Source organism: Siphateles boraxobius, unplaced genomic scaffold (genome assembly GCF_051911475.1).
Source record: "Siphateles boraxobius isolate OS27281-9 unplaced genomic scaffold, OSU_SipBor_1 25, whole genome shotgun sequence".
NCBI classification, from domain to species: domain Eukaryota; kingdom Metazoa; phylum Chordata; class Actinopteri; order Cypriniformes; family Leuciscidae; genus Siphateles; species Siphateles boraxobius.
The window spans coordinates 33,818,199-33,836,208 of NW_027508866.1; the positions used below are offsets into that span (position 1 = coordinate 33,818,199).

An 18,010-nucleotide genomic window follows, 5' to 3' on the forward strand; every position below is an offset into this window, starting at 1 on the left:
GGATTAAAACATACAAAATATATTTCAGGCGTAGTGGAGTTGGTAACTAATAATAGTAGTAAATGTGTAAAGTTGCATAAAATGGAAATACTCAATAAAGCAAGGAAAAACTACCTCAAAAACTGTTATCTGTGCTGTTGTCCAGTGACTCCAGTTGGAATTTTTTCACGCCAAAATGGCGGCCGCGCTACCGAAGCGCCACCTAGTGGCTGTTACCAAAAAAGCATCAGAGTTTCGCCTCTTGTTCTTCTATACTCTTTGCCTTCACTAATTTGACAGCTCTTTTTGGTCTTTATTTATAAAAAAAATTCCCTGAAACTGAAAGTTTGATTTAGAATAGCAATTATAAACCGTAAAAGAAGACTAGTAAGTAGTCTTACGTAAGTAGTAGTTTACCTGTTCGGCGTGATGACTATTAATGTCCTCAACAACCTTTCTAGTCCAACCATTTAGCGACTCGTTAGCAAGTAAATACTTCAAAAAATACAATAGAGTATTACTGATGTTTTTATGTCACAGAATAAATCGTGCCAACCACAGACCTTATTTCAGCCTTTTAACCAAAAACCCATTGACTTCAGGATGTAGTGGTAAATGCTAATTTGCAATCTGGGTTTAGCCTATAAAAATGCATCATCCCTCAGCAATATATTACGCAAAATTGAATGGTGCAGGTTATTCTGGTGAATGAAAAATAATTTCAGAATCTTTCATTGTCATGCAATAACTAGCAGTGTAAAATTGTGTAGCCAGTTTGTTAAAACCTACAACATTCTGAAGAGAGAGTGCTAGTAAACTAGAACAGGAACAACTAGACCTCTGTACATTTTCCTCCTACCTTTTTATCAATTTCAGTTCAACCTCAAAGGGTTTGTACTTAAACGCCTCAGCGACTCATTTTGTCATCCAAATGCTGTATGGTTGGGCTTGCTTTTAATGTCGCAGACTTTCAAGACTTAAAATGTCATCCTCCGCCTCTGATTCCCCACTAAGTACTCTTTCTTCTAGCAGCTTCTGACACCAAAGGCAGTATTTTCAGGCACTTCTTTGAGTCGAGCTTTTGAAGTGGAAGCGGCAGCCTGCTAGGTGGACATTAAGAAATTGGATGTGACCTGGCAGTCTCTCGGGAAGGAAAAGAAAAAGGAGAGAGGGTTTTAGAAAGAACTTTAGGCCCGAAATGAATGTGGTGGTGAGACATTAAAAGTTGGCTAATGTGGAAGTTTTAAAGCGAGCCTGTCAACCCAGATTGTCCGCGCAATTTAAAGACAAGGTTCAAACGAGTTCATGATGAAGATATGTGCAGATATATCGTGCTGAAGATCAGCTAGGAAACGGGTCGCCTTGTACTGTTTAACACGTGTGAAAGTGTCTTGAAGGGAATTTATGTTGCTCTGAAGACGTGAGGTTGGTGTTGCTAAGGGAGAATCTTTGAAGCGGAAGCAGATTGTCTCTCCTCATGTTCATACGTTGCAAAATCCTTAAGGGTTAAGAGAGGTCTTTTTTTTTGGTTGGCTCGGGGAAAATCATTGGGAAAAGCAGCAGTAAAGGTGTCCGTTTTAAAAGTTAGCAGTTGTGTGTGTTTAATGTCATCATGTTTGCCATATAGAGTGTCATTATGCTTTGGTAAACTGCTCTTGGTCACTTTGAAGACACACATGGTCAGCATGAAACAAGTAAATTTTACTTCCTTTATGTGCCGTATTTCCAACGAGAAAATGTGCGGCAAGACTGAATATTGCTATAATTACTAAAAATGTCATTATTTGCATACTTTTATTACATTTACAGCTACTCGTTACATTAACAACTATTATTGTTAACTCACTGTAATAGTACAGCAGCCTAAAATCAAGGCTATTTGCCTAGTTTCATTAACCTGTGTAAACATTGTGTAAACTACCGTGTAAACATTTACCATTCTACATGGACTTGGTGAGATCATCTTTTTTAATTCATTCAATGTGAGTTAAGTAAATAGGATCCATTTTAATTTCATGTTAACTTGAAATATTGCTTTTTTAGTCTATTAATTCAATGTCCAAGTAAAGACCCCGCTCTCCAGATGTCCTAGTCATCACGACTCCAAATGCCAGAGGGATTGTCTAAACTCTGGGTGTCCCTATTTCTCAAGGATGTTGTCATCCATTTGCATCTAAAAAAAGAATAGCGAAATCATATTTGCCTGTGTCGTGTCTCAGGAAGTGAAATCCCTGTTGATGTTTGGCTTATGTAAGAGGTTTTGGGCTTAACCTCTTTCATTAGGATGATCTGATTTTAGGCACATTCTGGCCGCCCTGGTGCCAGTGGTTATGTCATCCCTACACGTAATCATAGTGTTTAAACAACTGGGTTTGTCTTGTGTTTCAACTGTGACAGATTGTGCGGAGGCCAGAAGTGCATCTATGCCGAGTCCTTCATGCTGCCTTCCTGTTTTGAGTTTCTGCTATTTCTACAACTAGAACAGCTAATAATAATAATCAAAAACAGATTTCATTATTGATTAGTCAGCCCTTTGCACTGCGCATAGAGTTCCTCCATGAGTGATGCTATTTTAAAGAATGGCACGTTTTTTTCATTTATTTATGATAAACGTAAAGCTGCTTTGAAACTATGTTTTATGAAAAGTATTATACAGGTATTCTTTTTAACTATGTAAGCTTCATATTTGAAACTATTTTTGCCCACACATTACAGGATACAAATAAATGAGTTTGAATATTTGCTCAAACAGCAGAGCGTATTGATTCCCATGGGAATGCTTGAACTGAAAAACAATTATAGTTTAATTCTTGACCGCCTGCGTTTTTGATCATTTTCACAAAACTTTCATGGCCCCCAGAATATTGTGTTGTATCTGAACGTCAAAAGAAATAACAGAGCCTATGCTTTTGAACAACATAATCTGTTTTATTCTTCTAGCTTCATGCATTCTTATTCACACTTGAATGTGGGTAAGTTTCATTAAAAACAAAAATAAAAAAATGTTTAAAAAAAAAATTCCGTCAAGGGCATGGAAGCGCTGTGTCGTCAATGGCGGGGAAAGAGTTAAATGCAATGCAAGTTGCTTTGGATAAAAACTTTTGACAAATGTATATAAATGTAAAATCGAGTTAGTCATTTAATTGAAGAAATAATAAAAAAATATATATATATATAAAAACAATTCTATTTTATATAAATCTATTTTCAGTATATTGTATGTTCCTCATATCATTCATGTGCTGCCCTCTGCCGATGAAACCTCAGACTGTCTTTTTTCCCTCATTTTTGTGAAATGCTATGAGAAACACAGGATTTGTGATGTGTTCCTCTTATCTTGACGTTTAAACCTGTAACACTAAATCGCTGCGTCTCCATCTTCCTCTGTCCATGGTAACTGTGGTTTAGTGTTGCGGTGTCACAGAAGGAAAAACACTTTCATTTTTATTCACAAGTGCTATGCACTCCACTTTTTCCCAGCATCATAAACATTTTCCTATTTTGCATGGAAGTGTTCAGAGGCCCCTTCCGTTTCCCAGTCTGTGAGAGACTTGCAGCTTAATTTAGAGAATCTCCCTTCCTGTCTTTGTTCGCCGCATGAATGCAGCTCCGCTTCACCCTGCAGTCATTTCCCTTCCCCTCCGGCCGGCTGAAACAAACATCTGCGGCAGAAAATAAACAGCATGCATGTATCAGCGTCTGGGCTTCCCCTCCGTGCTCCCAAATCCAACTACCAGAGCAGCATTTTAGTTGCGTGTAGCTGTTTTTATTAATCAATATGAGAGAGCGATACAATATTTAGTGGTAAAATCTGCGGTTTTCTGTCAAAATAAAAGTTTCTTGGTTTTACATTCGAAAATGACGAAATTAAGTTAAATATTGTAATATTTTAATATGAAAATATTAGTATTGTAATTTTACAGTTGTAATGTAAAACTATAATTTAAAAAAATGATTTTTTTATTTTACAGTATTTTATAATATATTTCTTATTTTATAATAATAAAAAAAAATTGTTTTATTATTATTATTATTATTATTATTATTATTATTATTAATAGCCATGTTTATACACTGCCCGGCCAAAAAAAAAAAGTAGCTGTTGTTTGGATTAAAATAGGCAAATGCTTAAGAGTCTATGATTGGATCATTATTGCAGTGATTATTATGTTTCTATCGGGTTATATGTTTGGTAACAGTTCTTCTAACCCTCATTGATGGAGTGTGTAGCTTTTCATTTCTTAAACAACCATGTATGAGACACATCATGGCCATATTCCAGGATGACAATTTCAAGATACACCAGGCGCAGATTGTGAAAGAATGGTTGTTAGAATTGTCAATACAAGATCTTGACTAAATATGTATGCACCTCTTGATGGAAATAGCATCACAACATTTATTTCCATCAAGAGGCACATATATTTTTGGTCAAGATCTTGTATTGGCAATGCAAGAGTCCAGCACTCTGTAAAGTCTCCTCCAGCACATCCCAAAGACTCTCAATGAATTTAAGGACTGGACTCAGAGGAAATGATTCATGAGTGAAAATTATTCTTCAAGATCCTCACAACCATTCTTTCACAATCTGAGTCTGATGAATCTGGACATTGTCATCCTGGAATATGGCCATGATGTGTCTCATACATGGCTGTTTAAAAGGAATAGTTCACTTAAAAATGAAATTCCTGTCATCATTTACTCACCCTCAAGTTGTTTCAGACCTATATGAGTTTCTTTCTTCTGCTGAACACAAAAGAAGATATTTTGAAGAATGTCGATCTCCAAACAGTTGAATGTACCCCATTGACTTCCATAGATTTTTTTCCTACTGTGAATATCATTGGAGTACATCAACTGTCATTCTCTTCCAGATTAATTTCTCCTCATAATGGTCTGAGTTATGACCCAAATCTTCCATTATTTCGTCACATTGATGTTTTAGGTTTTCTATGCAGTATAAATAAATTAACTTTCCCAATGGGATGAGCTCAGCAAATAATGCTTCTTTTTTCCTACATTAATGACTCAGAATGTTGTAATCATCTAATGAAACATCTCTGGTGGATTTCCTGGACATAGTTTGCACCTTGCCCAGAAAAGTGCAGCGTTGCAGGGGAAAAATCTGCTTAGACATTGCCTTTTCTGTCCAGAACTTGTTTTTATTTTTAGGTTAGTTCTTACTCAGTAGTGATGCACTGAAAATTTCATCAACCGAAAATATTGAATTTTGGAGGGCCAAAATTGTTGATCGTGACGTTTAATTAGCGCTCTTCTGATTGCGTGTTTTGACTGTCAGTGGATAAGCTACAATAGGTAAACGTGTCAGCTGTGTGGACCTGTATGTCGCGCTATTTATCGATCCACCTGGAAACAAATGCCGTGATGCCAAAACCCCTCGTGAAAGAAGATAGAGTTGTGTTTATAGCCTAACTGTGACTTGAGCGCTTACCTGGACCAACTAAACGCTGGATTTTGAAGTATGGAAAGCTCACGGCTCTATTGTTGCAGTAAACTTGCACAACATTGTGAATGAATAATTTATTACATGCACACAGGTCTGTTATTGTAGGGATATCGACATTATATTGTCATGCGCCTAAACATGACGCGGAACAAAACGAACTGTGATTGGTTGCGTTACATGTAGGGGTGGGACGGTTACAGCATTACCGCAATACCGTGGTCACGTGACGCTCACGAATTTCTTGCTTTTCAACCGCGGTTAGAAAAAATCCATACCGTCCCAGCCCTAGTTACATGTCAGTCAAACGTCCTCTTGGGCGGTCCTTGGCCAAGAAAAGCTGCGATAGGGTCGAGACCTTCTGCCGTCAGTCTGAAGCTCTGGCTACGTGAGACTACCTTCACAGTGGCGTGACAGATCGCTGTAGCTACTCTTTACTACTAGTTATAGCACAAAACAAACGTGAAGGAATATCAGAAGGTGTGCTGAAAGAAACCGTACAACTTACCGTACCGTAATCGCTCAATCAGTGTTTCACGTCACAAAAACAGCTTGTAAACAATGTCACGTTACGTTTACCTCAGGAAAGCTTGGGGGAAAAAATAAAATAACTTTTGCTAAATATTTGCACTATATAACATATTCGTTTTTATCATATTCATATTTTTACTCAAACTGTTGTCTTTGTTAAATTTTATGTATGTCTGTGATAACTTGCTTTCATGTCAGATTTATTCAACTGTTTATATTTCAACAACAAATGAATGTATCATAAATTTTTATAAAATATGCAAATACATATTTTATATACAACATGAGTGTTGATTATTACATTAAGTTGATTAATTAATTGATTAAACTACTTTCAGTTTCGATATTATGGCAAAAAATATTTTGGTGCATCATTAATTGGTATTGGTTTCCTCAAAGAACAGGCTATGTTGGTTGAGAAGCTCTCATTTATTGACGTCATGTTCTTGTCACCGCCTAAGCCTCAGTCTTTTTTAAAAGAGTAGCCTGGTTCATGATTTAAATCTTGTTTGTCGTCAGTCGCCACGCTTGTTTTTTCCTGAGTGCATGCCATGTGTGTCATGTGATGTTTTCTTTCCACGTTTCAAGGACGTTCTACCTTTATCACTGGGAAAGCAAAGAGGCCTGCCATCCGCCCACACGAACCCGGTCCCCTCCTCTCACACTCGAACAATAACTCCCACCGCAGGCCCACGGGTCTCGTCTGACTCCAGGTCAGATGAAATGCATGCTAGATAGGAATCAGATATGCGAGTATTTCAGGCTCCCTGCAGATGGCTGCCTAGGAGCATTGATTTCCATTACTGGGAGGATAGGATGACATTTTTAAAAGTGTTGTGTGCTTGCAGCTTCGCACATGAGTGGCTGTTTGACTCTAATATTGTACCAAGGGCATCTGCATCGCTGTAACCTGATTCCTTCGGACCTTGACTCTGGGAAGAGGAAAAACTAGGACTTCCATTATAGACTCAGACGCATTAGGATATTCAATTCGAATTTGGATTTGGCTGTTGAAAATGTTATTAAAGCTGTAATCTACCCTCATTAAGGTTATTTTAGGATTTCAGCAAATCACTTTTGTAATATTAGCAGTAGACTTTTAAAAAATTGTTAATTTTTAATTTGCATAATGTTTATTTATATCAGTCAAGCATCTAGGACAGTTGCTATTGTTCTTAGTAAGTGTTAATGATTTAAACATAGTGATCATTAATATTAAGTTTTATATTTTATATTTTAATTTATAAAATATGTGTGTTTTGTTTTAGAAATTTGTTTAATTCTGTTTTTAATTACATTTTTAAAATTGTTTTATTGTAGTTTCCTTTTTAATTTTTAAATATATAATTATATTTGATTATTTTATATTATATACGTTATATTAATTTTTATATATTTTTAATTTGATATATTTGTTATTATTGTATTATTTTTAATTTGATATTTTCATTAATTTAATTTTATATAATAAGATTTAATTTTATATTATCTTGTATTTTATTATATTTTATATTTTGAAATTGTGTTATATTTTAATGAAGATTATTTTCAAAAGACCAGAGACATTTCTGAAGAGCATAAATAGAGGCCATGTTGTCTTTAACAAGCAGAGAGAATGATGATGCTGCCGTTTCATCTCTCTGACTCACAGTGCAGTAAAGCGGTCTGTAATCATATGACCTCCCCTATAATGAAGCTGTTGTTTCCTGAGACGGCTCAGTGTGACGTCATGCTCCCTTGGGAAAAAACACCCAAGTGACTCTCCTTAGACACAGAATAACCCCGTGTTGTACTTTTCTACTGGATAAGGGAAGATAAACAGCATGTTCATGTGTGACCTTTCGCTTCTGGAAACCTCTGGCCTTCTCCACGCGTCTCCAGTGGCCTGTGGACATGGTGACCCCGGGCCGTTTGGGAAGGGTGGTCCTGTGAGCTGAATGGGGAAGCATCTGTGCTCTTCATGAGGCTTTGGGTCTCCGGGATGGGATGAAGGAAGGGGGAGGTTGTCGCTTCCTGTAAGGCAGTCGCATTGTTTGGGCTTTTTCGGGTTACAAACACGCTGGAGAACTCGGAGTAATGGAATGAGCGGTGCAAAAGCCTCATGTTTGATATGGTTTGGGGCTGTATTGGCATCATCAAGGGTTTGAGTTATGTTGGCCGTAACCGTAAGGGAACTTTGACCAAAACCTCAGCAAATGTGCAGTGGTAAGTTCTACAAATAGCCTGAATGTTTTTCTTATACTTTAATGTTTTGTGTCAACAGACATGACTTTTTGCTGTCAATCAATGATTACTAGTGGTTGATCATCAATATAACTGCAGTATTTGTGCTCCAAACATAATTGATTCATCAATTTATGTTTCTTAACATGCTACATAAACATGGCAATGGGTTTTGCACGAGCAAGCACCCTTCTGTTTTCTTCTGAAAAAGTAAAAAACTAGATTCTAGTAACTCAATTATATAATCCGCAACCTCTGCTACATTTGATTTGTAGTACGGTAAGATACGGTGGTTTATGATGTGTAAAGCCCTGACCAGCTGAAGATTGGTTGAGCAGTGAAAGCTTGCTTATTTTCAACACTCGATTTTCTTGCCTAAATCAAAAACCTTTAGCAGAAATCAAGGCCTTTCAGGCATTATCGTGGCCAGATCACGCATGAACACGGCACTAAAGAAGTAGCAGGTGCATCTTTACAGCTTCAAAGCTGTTTATGTCTCTCACACGCGCGTCTTCAAAGCACTTCAAAGCTCTTTGATGGAAGTTTTCTTCTCTTTATCAGCCCGCAGGCTGAAGAAGTCTTCTTACATGTGGTGGGAGATGGAAATTTCTCATGTTTTTTTTCTGGTACCTTCCGTGCATCATGTTGTATTATCTGAAGATGGCTTCTAACACTCTACCACACACAGATATCGTCTGTTTCTCTTTCAGGAGGTTTTGAAGCAGCTACAAGGAACTATTGTAGAGGACCCTAAAGATTCGCAAGGGCAGATTGAGTTTTTCGAAAGATTTAAAGGTGAGGACATTATTCTGTGAACAATGCATATTTTAACATAATAAACTCAACGTTTATTGTTTATGTTCCAAAAATTTGTGAGCTGCCTACCTAGATTGTATTTTGAGGCAAGATATCACTAATAAATATGGTAAAAATTTTAACTAATTGAAATCACCATACTTAGTTGATTAATCACAGTACAGTAAGACAATTTAGACCGATATTTCTGAAATGTTATGTTTAAATAATTGTTAACATGCATTAATAGATACATTAATGCATTTCCAGAAATTAAATCTGACCAATGGATATAGCCAGTTTTAAAATTCTTGTTTGATTTTGTTGACATGGTTTTAAAGGCTTTTAAAGAGAAAAATTTAGGAAATCTCTTTATATCCCTCCAGAAATCGGAAAATACTGTCAACCGTCAAAAAAAACAAACACATTTTCAACATGTGTTTAGGAATAAATCGATCAATTGATATATGAACAAACCCCTGTGTAAAACCCTTCAGAATATAGATGGGAACAAAAGAGAAAAAACCCATGGCCTTTAAAAATGTATTGTAATTGAAATCTACAGATGCAAATATATAAAATGTAATAAAATAAACACTTAAATGTGTATTTTGAATGTTTTCTTTCCACTTGTCTGAAAGAAGACGTGATGGAAACAAAATAGCCCAAAATCTCGAAATTGACAAGTGCATGAAAAAAAAACAATGGTTTTTCCCTGTATTGTCTTGTCTTAAGACATATGTGCTTTTCCTAAGCAAACTTCCTAATAGTAACTCATTTTGGAAAAACTATTTACCCAATTATTGCGTGTGCTGTGTATTTTTATGCTTGGCCAAATATTGTTGTTAGCTTAGCAACTAGGTAATATCAAACCATATCAGAATCAAATGCTATTTGTGTGGTTTTGCTGCATTTAGGCTGTTCCAAATCGGTCACTTGTGGCGTTTCATTTCAGTTCGAATGCTGCCTTAGAAAGTCTTTCGTGAAGATAAAGATGTAAAAACTTCCCTTAATCTACCATATTTCCAGAATATACTTTTTTTGAATCATCTGAAACATGCTGCAACTTCTATTCTATTTCTAAAGCAATTTATATAATGCAATTAACATCAAGCATACAAAATATTGAAATATGCACACATTTGGATTTCGTGCCGATGCGGATTACGTGTGCCCAAGTTTATTTGTATAATGCATTTCCCACACTGCAGTGTTTTATTTTGAGGATGCAGCCTTCGAAATGAAACGCATCTACTGTTAGGTGTGGCTTTTTCTGGAAAATACGGTACGTGTGGCATCTTCATCATCATTATCTCCCATTCTGTCCTGCAGAAATGAGTCTTGACCCCAGCAGTTTCTCGGGCCCAGGCGTGAAGTTGAGGTCCAAGGCCTCTCTGCAGGGGTCCAGTTCAGGCCACTCCGCTGACAGCAGCCCCAGCCCCAGTCCCAGTCCCATGAGCTCCTTCCCCAGGAGAGGGGTGACTGGCGGGGGTCGAGACAGTGCCGGTTACCTGGAGGAGCTGGAGAAGGAACGGTGAGCGCTTACATGAACGGATCATTCTGTGCATTAGATGGACTCTTCATTTGACCGGTTAGATCCTTATTTTTAAGAATGTTAACTAAAGGTTTCTTCTAAAGCTCTTCTAGGGTTTTGCTATTGGATGAGATTTACATGGTAAAGATTTACATGGTTTACATGGAAACTTACATGGTAAAGCTTTGATTTCAAGAGAAAAATTGTTTGAATATCAGAAGTTTCTTTTCATGTTCATTGCAAAATATTCTGATATATACACTATCAGTCAAACATTTGGGGTCGGTAAGACTTTTTATTTAATTTAATTTTTTATTACAGACAAGTACAATGCAAAAAGTACAAGACAAATACATAACATGAATAAACAAAGAATAACAACAACTGAAATATAAATGTAAAAAATTATAATAAAATAATTATAATAATCTTATTTAGCAAGGATGCATTAAATTGATCAAAAGTGACAGTAAAGTCATATATAATATTACAAAGATTTCTATTTCAAACAAATTCTCTATTCATCAGAGAATCCTGAAAATGAAAAAAATATGGTTTCCACAAAAATATGCACAGCTGTTGATGATAATAAGAAATGTTTCTTGAACATCAAATCAGCATATAAGAATGATTTCTGAAGGATCATGTGACACTGAAGACTGGAGTAATGGTCACAGGAATAAATTAAAAATTTAAATATATTTAAATAGAAAACAGTAATTTTAATATCATAATAATTAACACAATTACAGTTTTTACAGTATTTTTTATCAAATAAATGCAGATTTGGTGAGCAGAAGAGACATTTACAAATTCTAAATATTTAAATCAATTTATTTTTTTTGCCAATCAATTTCTCTATAGAGGAAATAAGTTGCATTTTGACTTCTGGAACCTTATTGTCATCGCATTTTGATCAATAACTTGAATTTAGTGAGTCTAAAATTCAAATCAAATGTTATTCTTTTCATGAGTGACTTTTCTTTCTATTAGGTCTTTGTTGATGGCAGAACTTGAGAAGGAAGAAAAGGAAAAAGACTGGTATTATGCCCAGTTACAAAACCTGACCAAAAGGATTGACAGTCTGCCACTGACTGAAAATGTATGTAAAAAGTATAAAAGCTACAATATTCAATGTGGCGTTCAATGCAGTGGATTTAATGCACATCATCACTGATTTTGGACCTTATATGATCTCTAGCTTCACACTTCTTCTGCGGTTGTAGTTTTCTCTCCAGACCGATATGACTCGCAGGCAACTAGAATACGAGGCCCGGCAGATTCGAGCCGCCATGGAGGAGCAACTGGGCACGTGTCAGGACATGGAGAAACGGGCACAGGTGGGCCGAAATGCAGAAACTGAAAGACTAACAAATTGTTCATGAAACTAAAACAGGCTTCTAAATTCAGAGTATGAAACCAGCAGTTTGGTGAAGTTTCCATCATTTGTCTTCAGGGCCGCGTCGCTCGGATACAGCAGATAGAAAAAGACATGCTGAGGATTCGCACACGTTTACAGGCCCAGTCGGCCGACACCGAGGTACTAGATTATTCTGATGCCTATAATACTGTCGTGCTTAGAAGGAAGAATTGAACGTTACACTTAGGATTAGTAGCAATTAGTATATCTCAGTGTTATGATCTATCTTTATGTCCACATGAACAAGTTAAAGTCATTTTGTGAAGTCTTATTTAACCTTGTTAAGCCTGACATGTGAAATAATAGTCTGAACAGCTTATTGAAGCTTTACACAAAAAATGTTTTTAAAAAAATCAAAAAGTGTGTTTTATGTTGAGTATCATATTTGATACATCAGGTTCATTTAGTTTGATATGGTGAGAATATGGGACTCATACTCTCATTTAAAAAACCTCAGTTTTATTCTTTGTAATTTTATAATTTATAATCATTTATTTAGTTGGTGCAGATGATATTTATTTGACAGAAAAGTAATGTAAATCAATGATATCTTCATAACAGTATAACCTATTTTGTACTCCCATTTTAATGATTTTTATAAAAAATGATGGATGGATAATGAAGTAAACCTAAGTTGCTTTGGCATAATAAATATGATACATTAGGGTTTATAAGGTTAATCATATTTTGATGGAATGGAAATTTGTGGTCAGATTGTGCAAGCATTTGTTCCTCTTCACGTTTTAATTTGTTTTCTTTAGAAAGGCTGTACTTTCCATTTCAGCATCAGTGTTTTTTGTGCACGTTTCAATGTCTTATGTTCCGCTTTTAGAGCTTGTTCTGTAGCGATGGAAATAGTGCACATTAAATGCTTCTAAAGCATAAACACTGAAGCCATGAAAGTTTAATTGAATTTGCAAGCTCTACTAATGTATCTATCATGCTCGGTGTGGCTGAGCGTTACAAACAGTAGTGTCACCTAGGTTTAGGATGCACAGCTATGTTCACATTTAGGCATTACATTTACTTTTATGCATTTGGCAGATGCTTTTATCCGAAACGTCTTGCATTTGCATTCAAGATATAAATTCACGCTTTCCCTAGGAATCAAACCTATTACCTTTGCATTGCCATTGCAGTGCTCTTCTGTGCCACAGGATGTCTATGTATATTATATACTAAAATAGTGCAGAAGTGGAAGGTTTTTGTATGCATGCTCACTAACATGCTCCGAGTTTGCACGTGATTTTCCCTTTAAGTGGATAAATCCTATTGGACACTTCTGCTTTTCCTCCCCCTCTGTCGTTTCAATCCTGTTGGCTGAAGGAGAAAGCAATGTAGGTCAGAAAGATCCTGGTGCTCTTGCAGCTGCTGTCCTATAGCTCAAGACTACTCGGCCTCGCTCTGTATCTCTATACGCTGATTTATCCCTACTTCACAGAGCTGATTACACAGGTTATCTGTCCCATGTTCCACCTGCCTTGACCTATGTCTTTTCCTTCACTCTTGCACAGTGTGACTAACTCTGTAGGTGTCATTTACTCATTTTAACATGCTGATTCCTCATCTTCCTCTTTGAATCATCAGGTCAAGCATGACCCTGTGACTCAGACTGAAGGAGCTCATGCAGCAGGAGATGCTGGTGGTGGAGGTGGTAGTGCTGTATGCTCACAGGTAAGAACTGTATCTATTTGCAGTAGTCTCCCACTAAATTAGACTCATTTTGTTGATGGTCTCATTTACAGAAGTGTTTTCGGTGGCCCTTTTTTCAGCCAGTGGGTGCCAAGAATTTCAGGACCTTTTTAAAAAGCCCTTTCAGTCTATGCCAAGAGCTTCGGTGTGCTTTGAATAATAATGATTTGAATGCAGATGCTAATGGTTTTATTGTTCATCATAGAGACTTTGAAATTCTAAGCAGAAACAGGAGGTTTTTTTTTGTACTTCACACTGTTTCACTTGCATTAAGCTTGTGTGGTATTCTTCGGACAGATGGTGTGAGCTGTATGTCACTGGATTAGGTACAGGGATCGAGTTTAATACTAGAGTCATACATTGTTTACGAAGCACAGAGAATTGCCTCTATTTTATGTTTGCAAATTGCATTTTATTTTTATGCATCTTCAGTTTTTAAGATTTGTTTTATCTGTATGTATATACTTATTTATGATAAAATATGTTTTTTTCAATATAAAACAAATTCAGTGATACAATAAAACATAATGCTTTAACTTGACACTATTCTGAGCATAAGAGGAAATTATTAAAAAAATGCATTAGAGAAATATATTATAAATATGAATTTAAAAATTTATAAATGTAATAAATATACTTTAAAAAATAATTATAATAAAATAAAAACTGCTATTAAATATAATAGTAATATATTTATATTTCAATGTTTAATTTATATATATATATATAATTACATTTATAAATGTATATTTAAATTGATAAATTGTATATATTTAAACTTAAATATTTAAATTATATTTATTTAAATATAGATTTCCTTTTAAATATTCACATATTTCTAGTGTTTTTGAGAAAGGTCATGTTCATGATCTCTTAACGGTAATTTGCTGGTTATTTACCAGAGTAAAGAATGTGTGAAAGGCGGTAATGACATTTTGTAGGGTGTGTAATATCTACAGTGGAAAAATAAAAGTAAACTTTTTGAAAGGTGTTTGATTGGGTTTGCTGAAGACCTGCAAGTTATTTGAATCTGCCTTGTATTTATTTTGCCTGACAGAGCTCAAGTTCTCGAGTCGATCATGACACCGCCAGTGAGATGAGCAGTGCGGGAAGTTACTCCGTTCCACGCCGACTGACTAGCCATCTGGGCACTAAGGTTAACTTGTGCTAGATTTTAGAAATTCTTAATGCAATTTTTTTTTGATTTGACAATTAAAAAACATAATGTCAGCTTGCAGTGAATCAAGTCTGCATATGTTAAGGTGGAAATGGTGTACTCTCTGCTGTCCATGCTGGGGACCCATGATAAAGATGACATGTCTCGCACCCTTCTGGCCATGTCGAGCTCTCAGGACAGCTGCATTGCCATGCGCCAATCCGGGTGCCTGCCGCTGCTCATCCAGCTACTCCATGGCAACGACAAGGACTCTGTATTGCTTGGAAATTCTCGCGGCAGCAAAGAGGCCCGGGCGAGGGCCAGTGCCGCCCTGCATAACATTATCCATTCACAGCCCGATGACAAGCGTGGCCGGCGGGAGATCCGCGTGCTCCACCTGCTGGAGCAGATCCGGGCTTACTGCGAGACCTGCTGGGAGTGGCAGGAAAGCCATGAGCGTGGCGTGGACCAGGACAAGAACCCAAGTAAGACCTAATACATCGGCCATTGATATATGTAAGGTGTCAGGAATAGCACAGAGGGATGGGACATGGCATCCTCGTGGTATCATTTTTAGTTTCAGTAACTGTGTGAATTAATAGAAGTGTTTTCTCGTCAGTGGTTTCAAAATCTACCTACAGTGTTTTCAATGAATAATTAACAATTGGTAACTTATATTTAATTCCCCCCCCCCCCACTTTATATCAATTACGAATACAGTATTTCATAGTTTCAGTTTTAGCCTTAATTTTAGTTAACGATAACAATTAACATGTATTTGCTGAAATATATTGCATTGCATTGAATCTGATGCATCTGCATTTGCCATTTTCAAAAAAAAGTCACCCACTAATATGTGCCTATATGTCCTTAATTGTATTGCAGCAGTAAATGCTATGCATTTTGATGTATTCCCATAAACTACAAACATTTTATTAATTTATGAATGTGATTCATATGAAATGCTCTGATGGGAAGGAGTTTAAAGGGTAACTAAACCCCTGGTCAGAGCCTGACTGCACCCACTGGCGATATTTGAAAAATGCTGGAAGAGTGGGCAGAGCCCAGCGGACGGGGGACGTGCACCTGAGACGCATCTCTCTGTAGGCAAGGGCGTGGTTAGCTGTTACGCCAACTTGGTTAGCTGGTACCACAACTTCCAATAGGAAAATTCAACTGCAGTAGCCACCGTTCAACCTGAAGAGGGCAGCACTCAGATGTTTTTACACCATATATTGTAGAATTAAAACACAATTAAAACACAAAAACCAAATGTCAAAAAATGTACTCTAATCAATGAACAGCATTTATAAAGCTCCATTCTTACAGATCATTAACTAAAAAAAGTTGTTTTAGTGTTTAGTTACCCTTTAATAGACGGCTCTTCTAAGTGGGTTGACGTATAATTAATACATGTGGAGCTGTACAACCTCATTAATGTACTTTTGGCTTCATTGCAGTGCCTTCTCCAGTTGAGCATCAGATTTGCCCAGCGGTTTGTGTTCTCATGAAACTTTCATTTGATGAAGAGCACAGGCACGCGATGAATGAGCTTGGTAGGTTTTCCAAACTCATTAATTTATCCATTAAACTGTGACATCAATTAAACGCGTCCTCCAGTCTTTTCTTGGGTAGACATTGACTAACTATTTAAATATACTGTTTATGCAGGTGGACTTCAGGCGATTGGGGAGCTCCTTCAGGTAGACTGTGAGATTTACGGTCTTACCAATGATCACTACAGTGTTACACTAAGACGATATGCTGGCATGGCTCTAACTAATCTTACTTTTGGAGATGTAGCTAACAAGGTGCGTTAATTCTCTCATCATTGTCTGTGTAGAATTCCATGTATGGTTTATTGCTGTATTTAATTTTTACAATCTTGTTTTGTCTACAGGCAACACTTTGCTCAATGAAAGGTTGTATGAGGGCCATGGTAGCTCAACTAAAGTCAGAGAGTGAGGACCTACAACAGGTATAACTCTTATTATATACATATCATATTTTGAATGTGATGCATAGTTGCATTATTCCAAAAAAAAAATATCATAGTCATTTCATGATGCATGCTACCTAGAAGAAAGACATTAATGCAAAGCTATTGTGCTAAGAGACTATATTTCTTGGTGCAATTAAGGGTGTTCCGATCAATCGGGTGCCGATCGTTATCGGCCGATAATTGTTTTAAATAGTTTGATCAGATGACACATCTAAAATAGCTACACTACATTCACCAGTCTGGCAGTTCTACCAGGTGTCTGAAAAGGACAATAAATTTGCAAAGTCATTGTGGAGACATTGCAGTGCAGAGGAAGAAACTACGGATGTGCGATATTAGTGCATTTATTTTTTCTTTCCTTCACAGCGGTGATCAGTATCAGGCGATACTGTTTGCAGTACAATTCTGTACAGTGCTATATGAAAGTTACTTTTGAAGGTGCTATATAAAATAATAGTTATATAATTTAATATAGTTATTATTATTAGCAGTAGTATTATTACATCCTGATCGGAGCACCCTTATGGGTAATTGACAGTGGTCCTTGTGGTTTCATAATTTTTAGTTTATTGATTGTGTGGATTAATAGAACTTTTTAATATATTTATATGCAGCTTTATTTTTATTTCAACTTTAGTTTAGTTCAGTTTTAGTACTTAAGCTTTAAACTATTTTATTTCACTTGCCAAGGCAATATTTCCATTTTGTATTAAGAGACACTCTGTACTGCTTTAGGTTATTGCCAGTGTTTTGAGGAACCTCTCATGGCGAGCTGATGTGAACAGTAAGAAGATTTTGCGAGAAGTCGGCAGTGTTAGGGCCTTAATGGAGTGTGCCTTAGAGGTTCAGAAGGTGAGTTTCTCTGAAGCTCTTTGATATATTCTGTAATCAGAATGCAGACGAGCCTTTAAACTGTCTTTCAAATTATTTCTACAGGAATCCACATTAAAAAGTGTCCTGAGTGCCCTTTGGAACTTATCAGCACATTGCACTGAAAACAAAGCTGACATCTGTAACGTTCCTGGAGCTTTGGCATTTTTAGTGAGCACTCTAACATACAGAAGTCAAACCAACACACTTGCCATCATAGAAAGTGGTGGTGGCATCCTGAGAAATGTGTCAAGCCTCATCGCCACAAATGAGGAGCACAGGTAGAGTATGCTATACAAAAGCTGCATACGTTCACAGATGTTTACTTTGTTTACATGGGAGCA

At 36.6% G+C, this 18,010-nt stretch overlaps 1 protein-coding gene across 2 annotated transcripts in view; it reads left to right on the forward strand.

Moving 5' to 3' along the window:
• The window catches only part of apc (APC regulator of WNT signaling pathway), a 35,842-nt gene that overhangs the window by 10,416 nt on the left and 7,416 nt on the right, over positions 1-18,010 (forward strand). For both annotated transcript variants that reach the window (XM_077243682.1, XM_077243683.1), the window contains 13 exons: positions 8,908-8,992; positions 10,325-10,526; positions 11,520-11,628; positions 11,753-11,866; positions 11,983-12,066; positions 13,534-13,620; positions 14,696-14,794; positions 14,901-15,279; positions 16,255-16,350; positions 16,466-16,605; positions 16,695-16,772; positions 17,532-17,648; positions 17,733-17,947. In XM_077243682.1, coding sequence (XP_077099797.1) covers positions 8,908-8,992; positions 10,325-10,526; positions 11,520-11,628; positions 11,753-11,866; positions 11,983-12,066; positions 13,534-13,620; positions 14,696-14,794; positions 14,901-15,279; positions 16,255-16,350; positions 16,466-16,605; positions 16,695-16,772; positions 17,532-17,648; positions 17,733-17,947 — 1,805 coding nt within the window. The remainder of the gene's footprint in view (positions 1-8,907; positions 8,993-10,324; positions 10,527-11,519; positions 11,629-11,752; positions 11,867-11,982; positions 12,067-13,533; positions 13,621-14,695; positions 14,795-14,900; positions 15,280-16,254; positions 16,351-16,465; positions 16,606-16,694; positions 16,773-17,531; positions 17,649-17,732; positions 17,948-18,010) is intronic.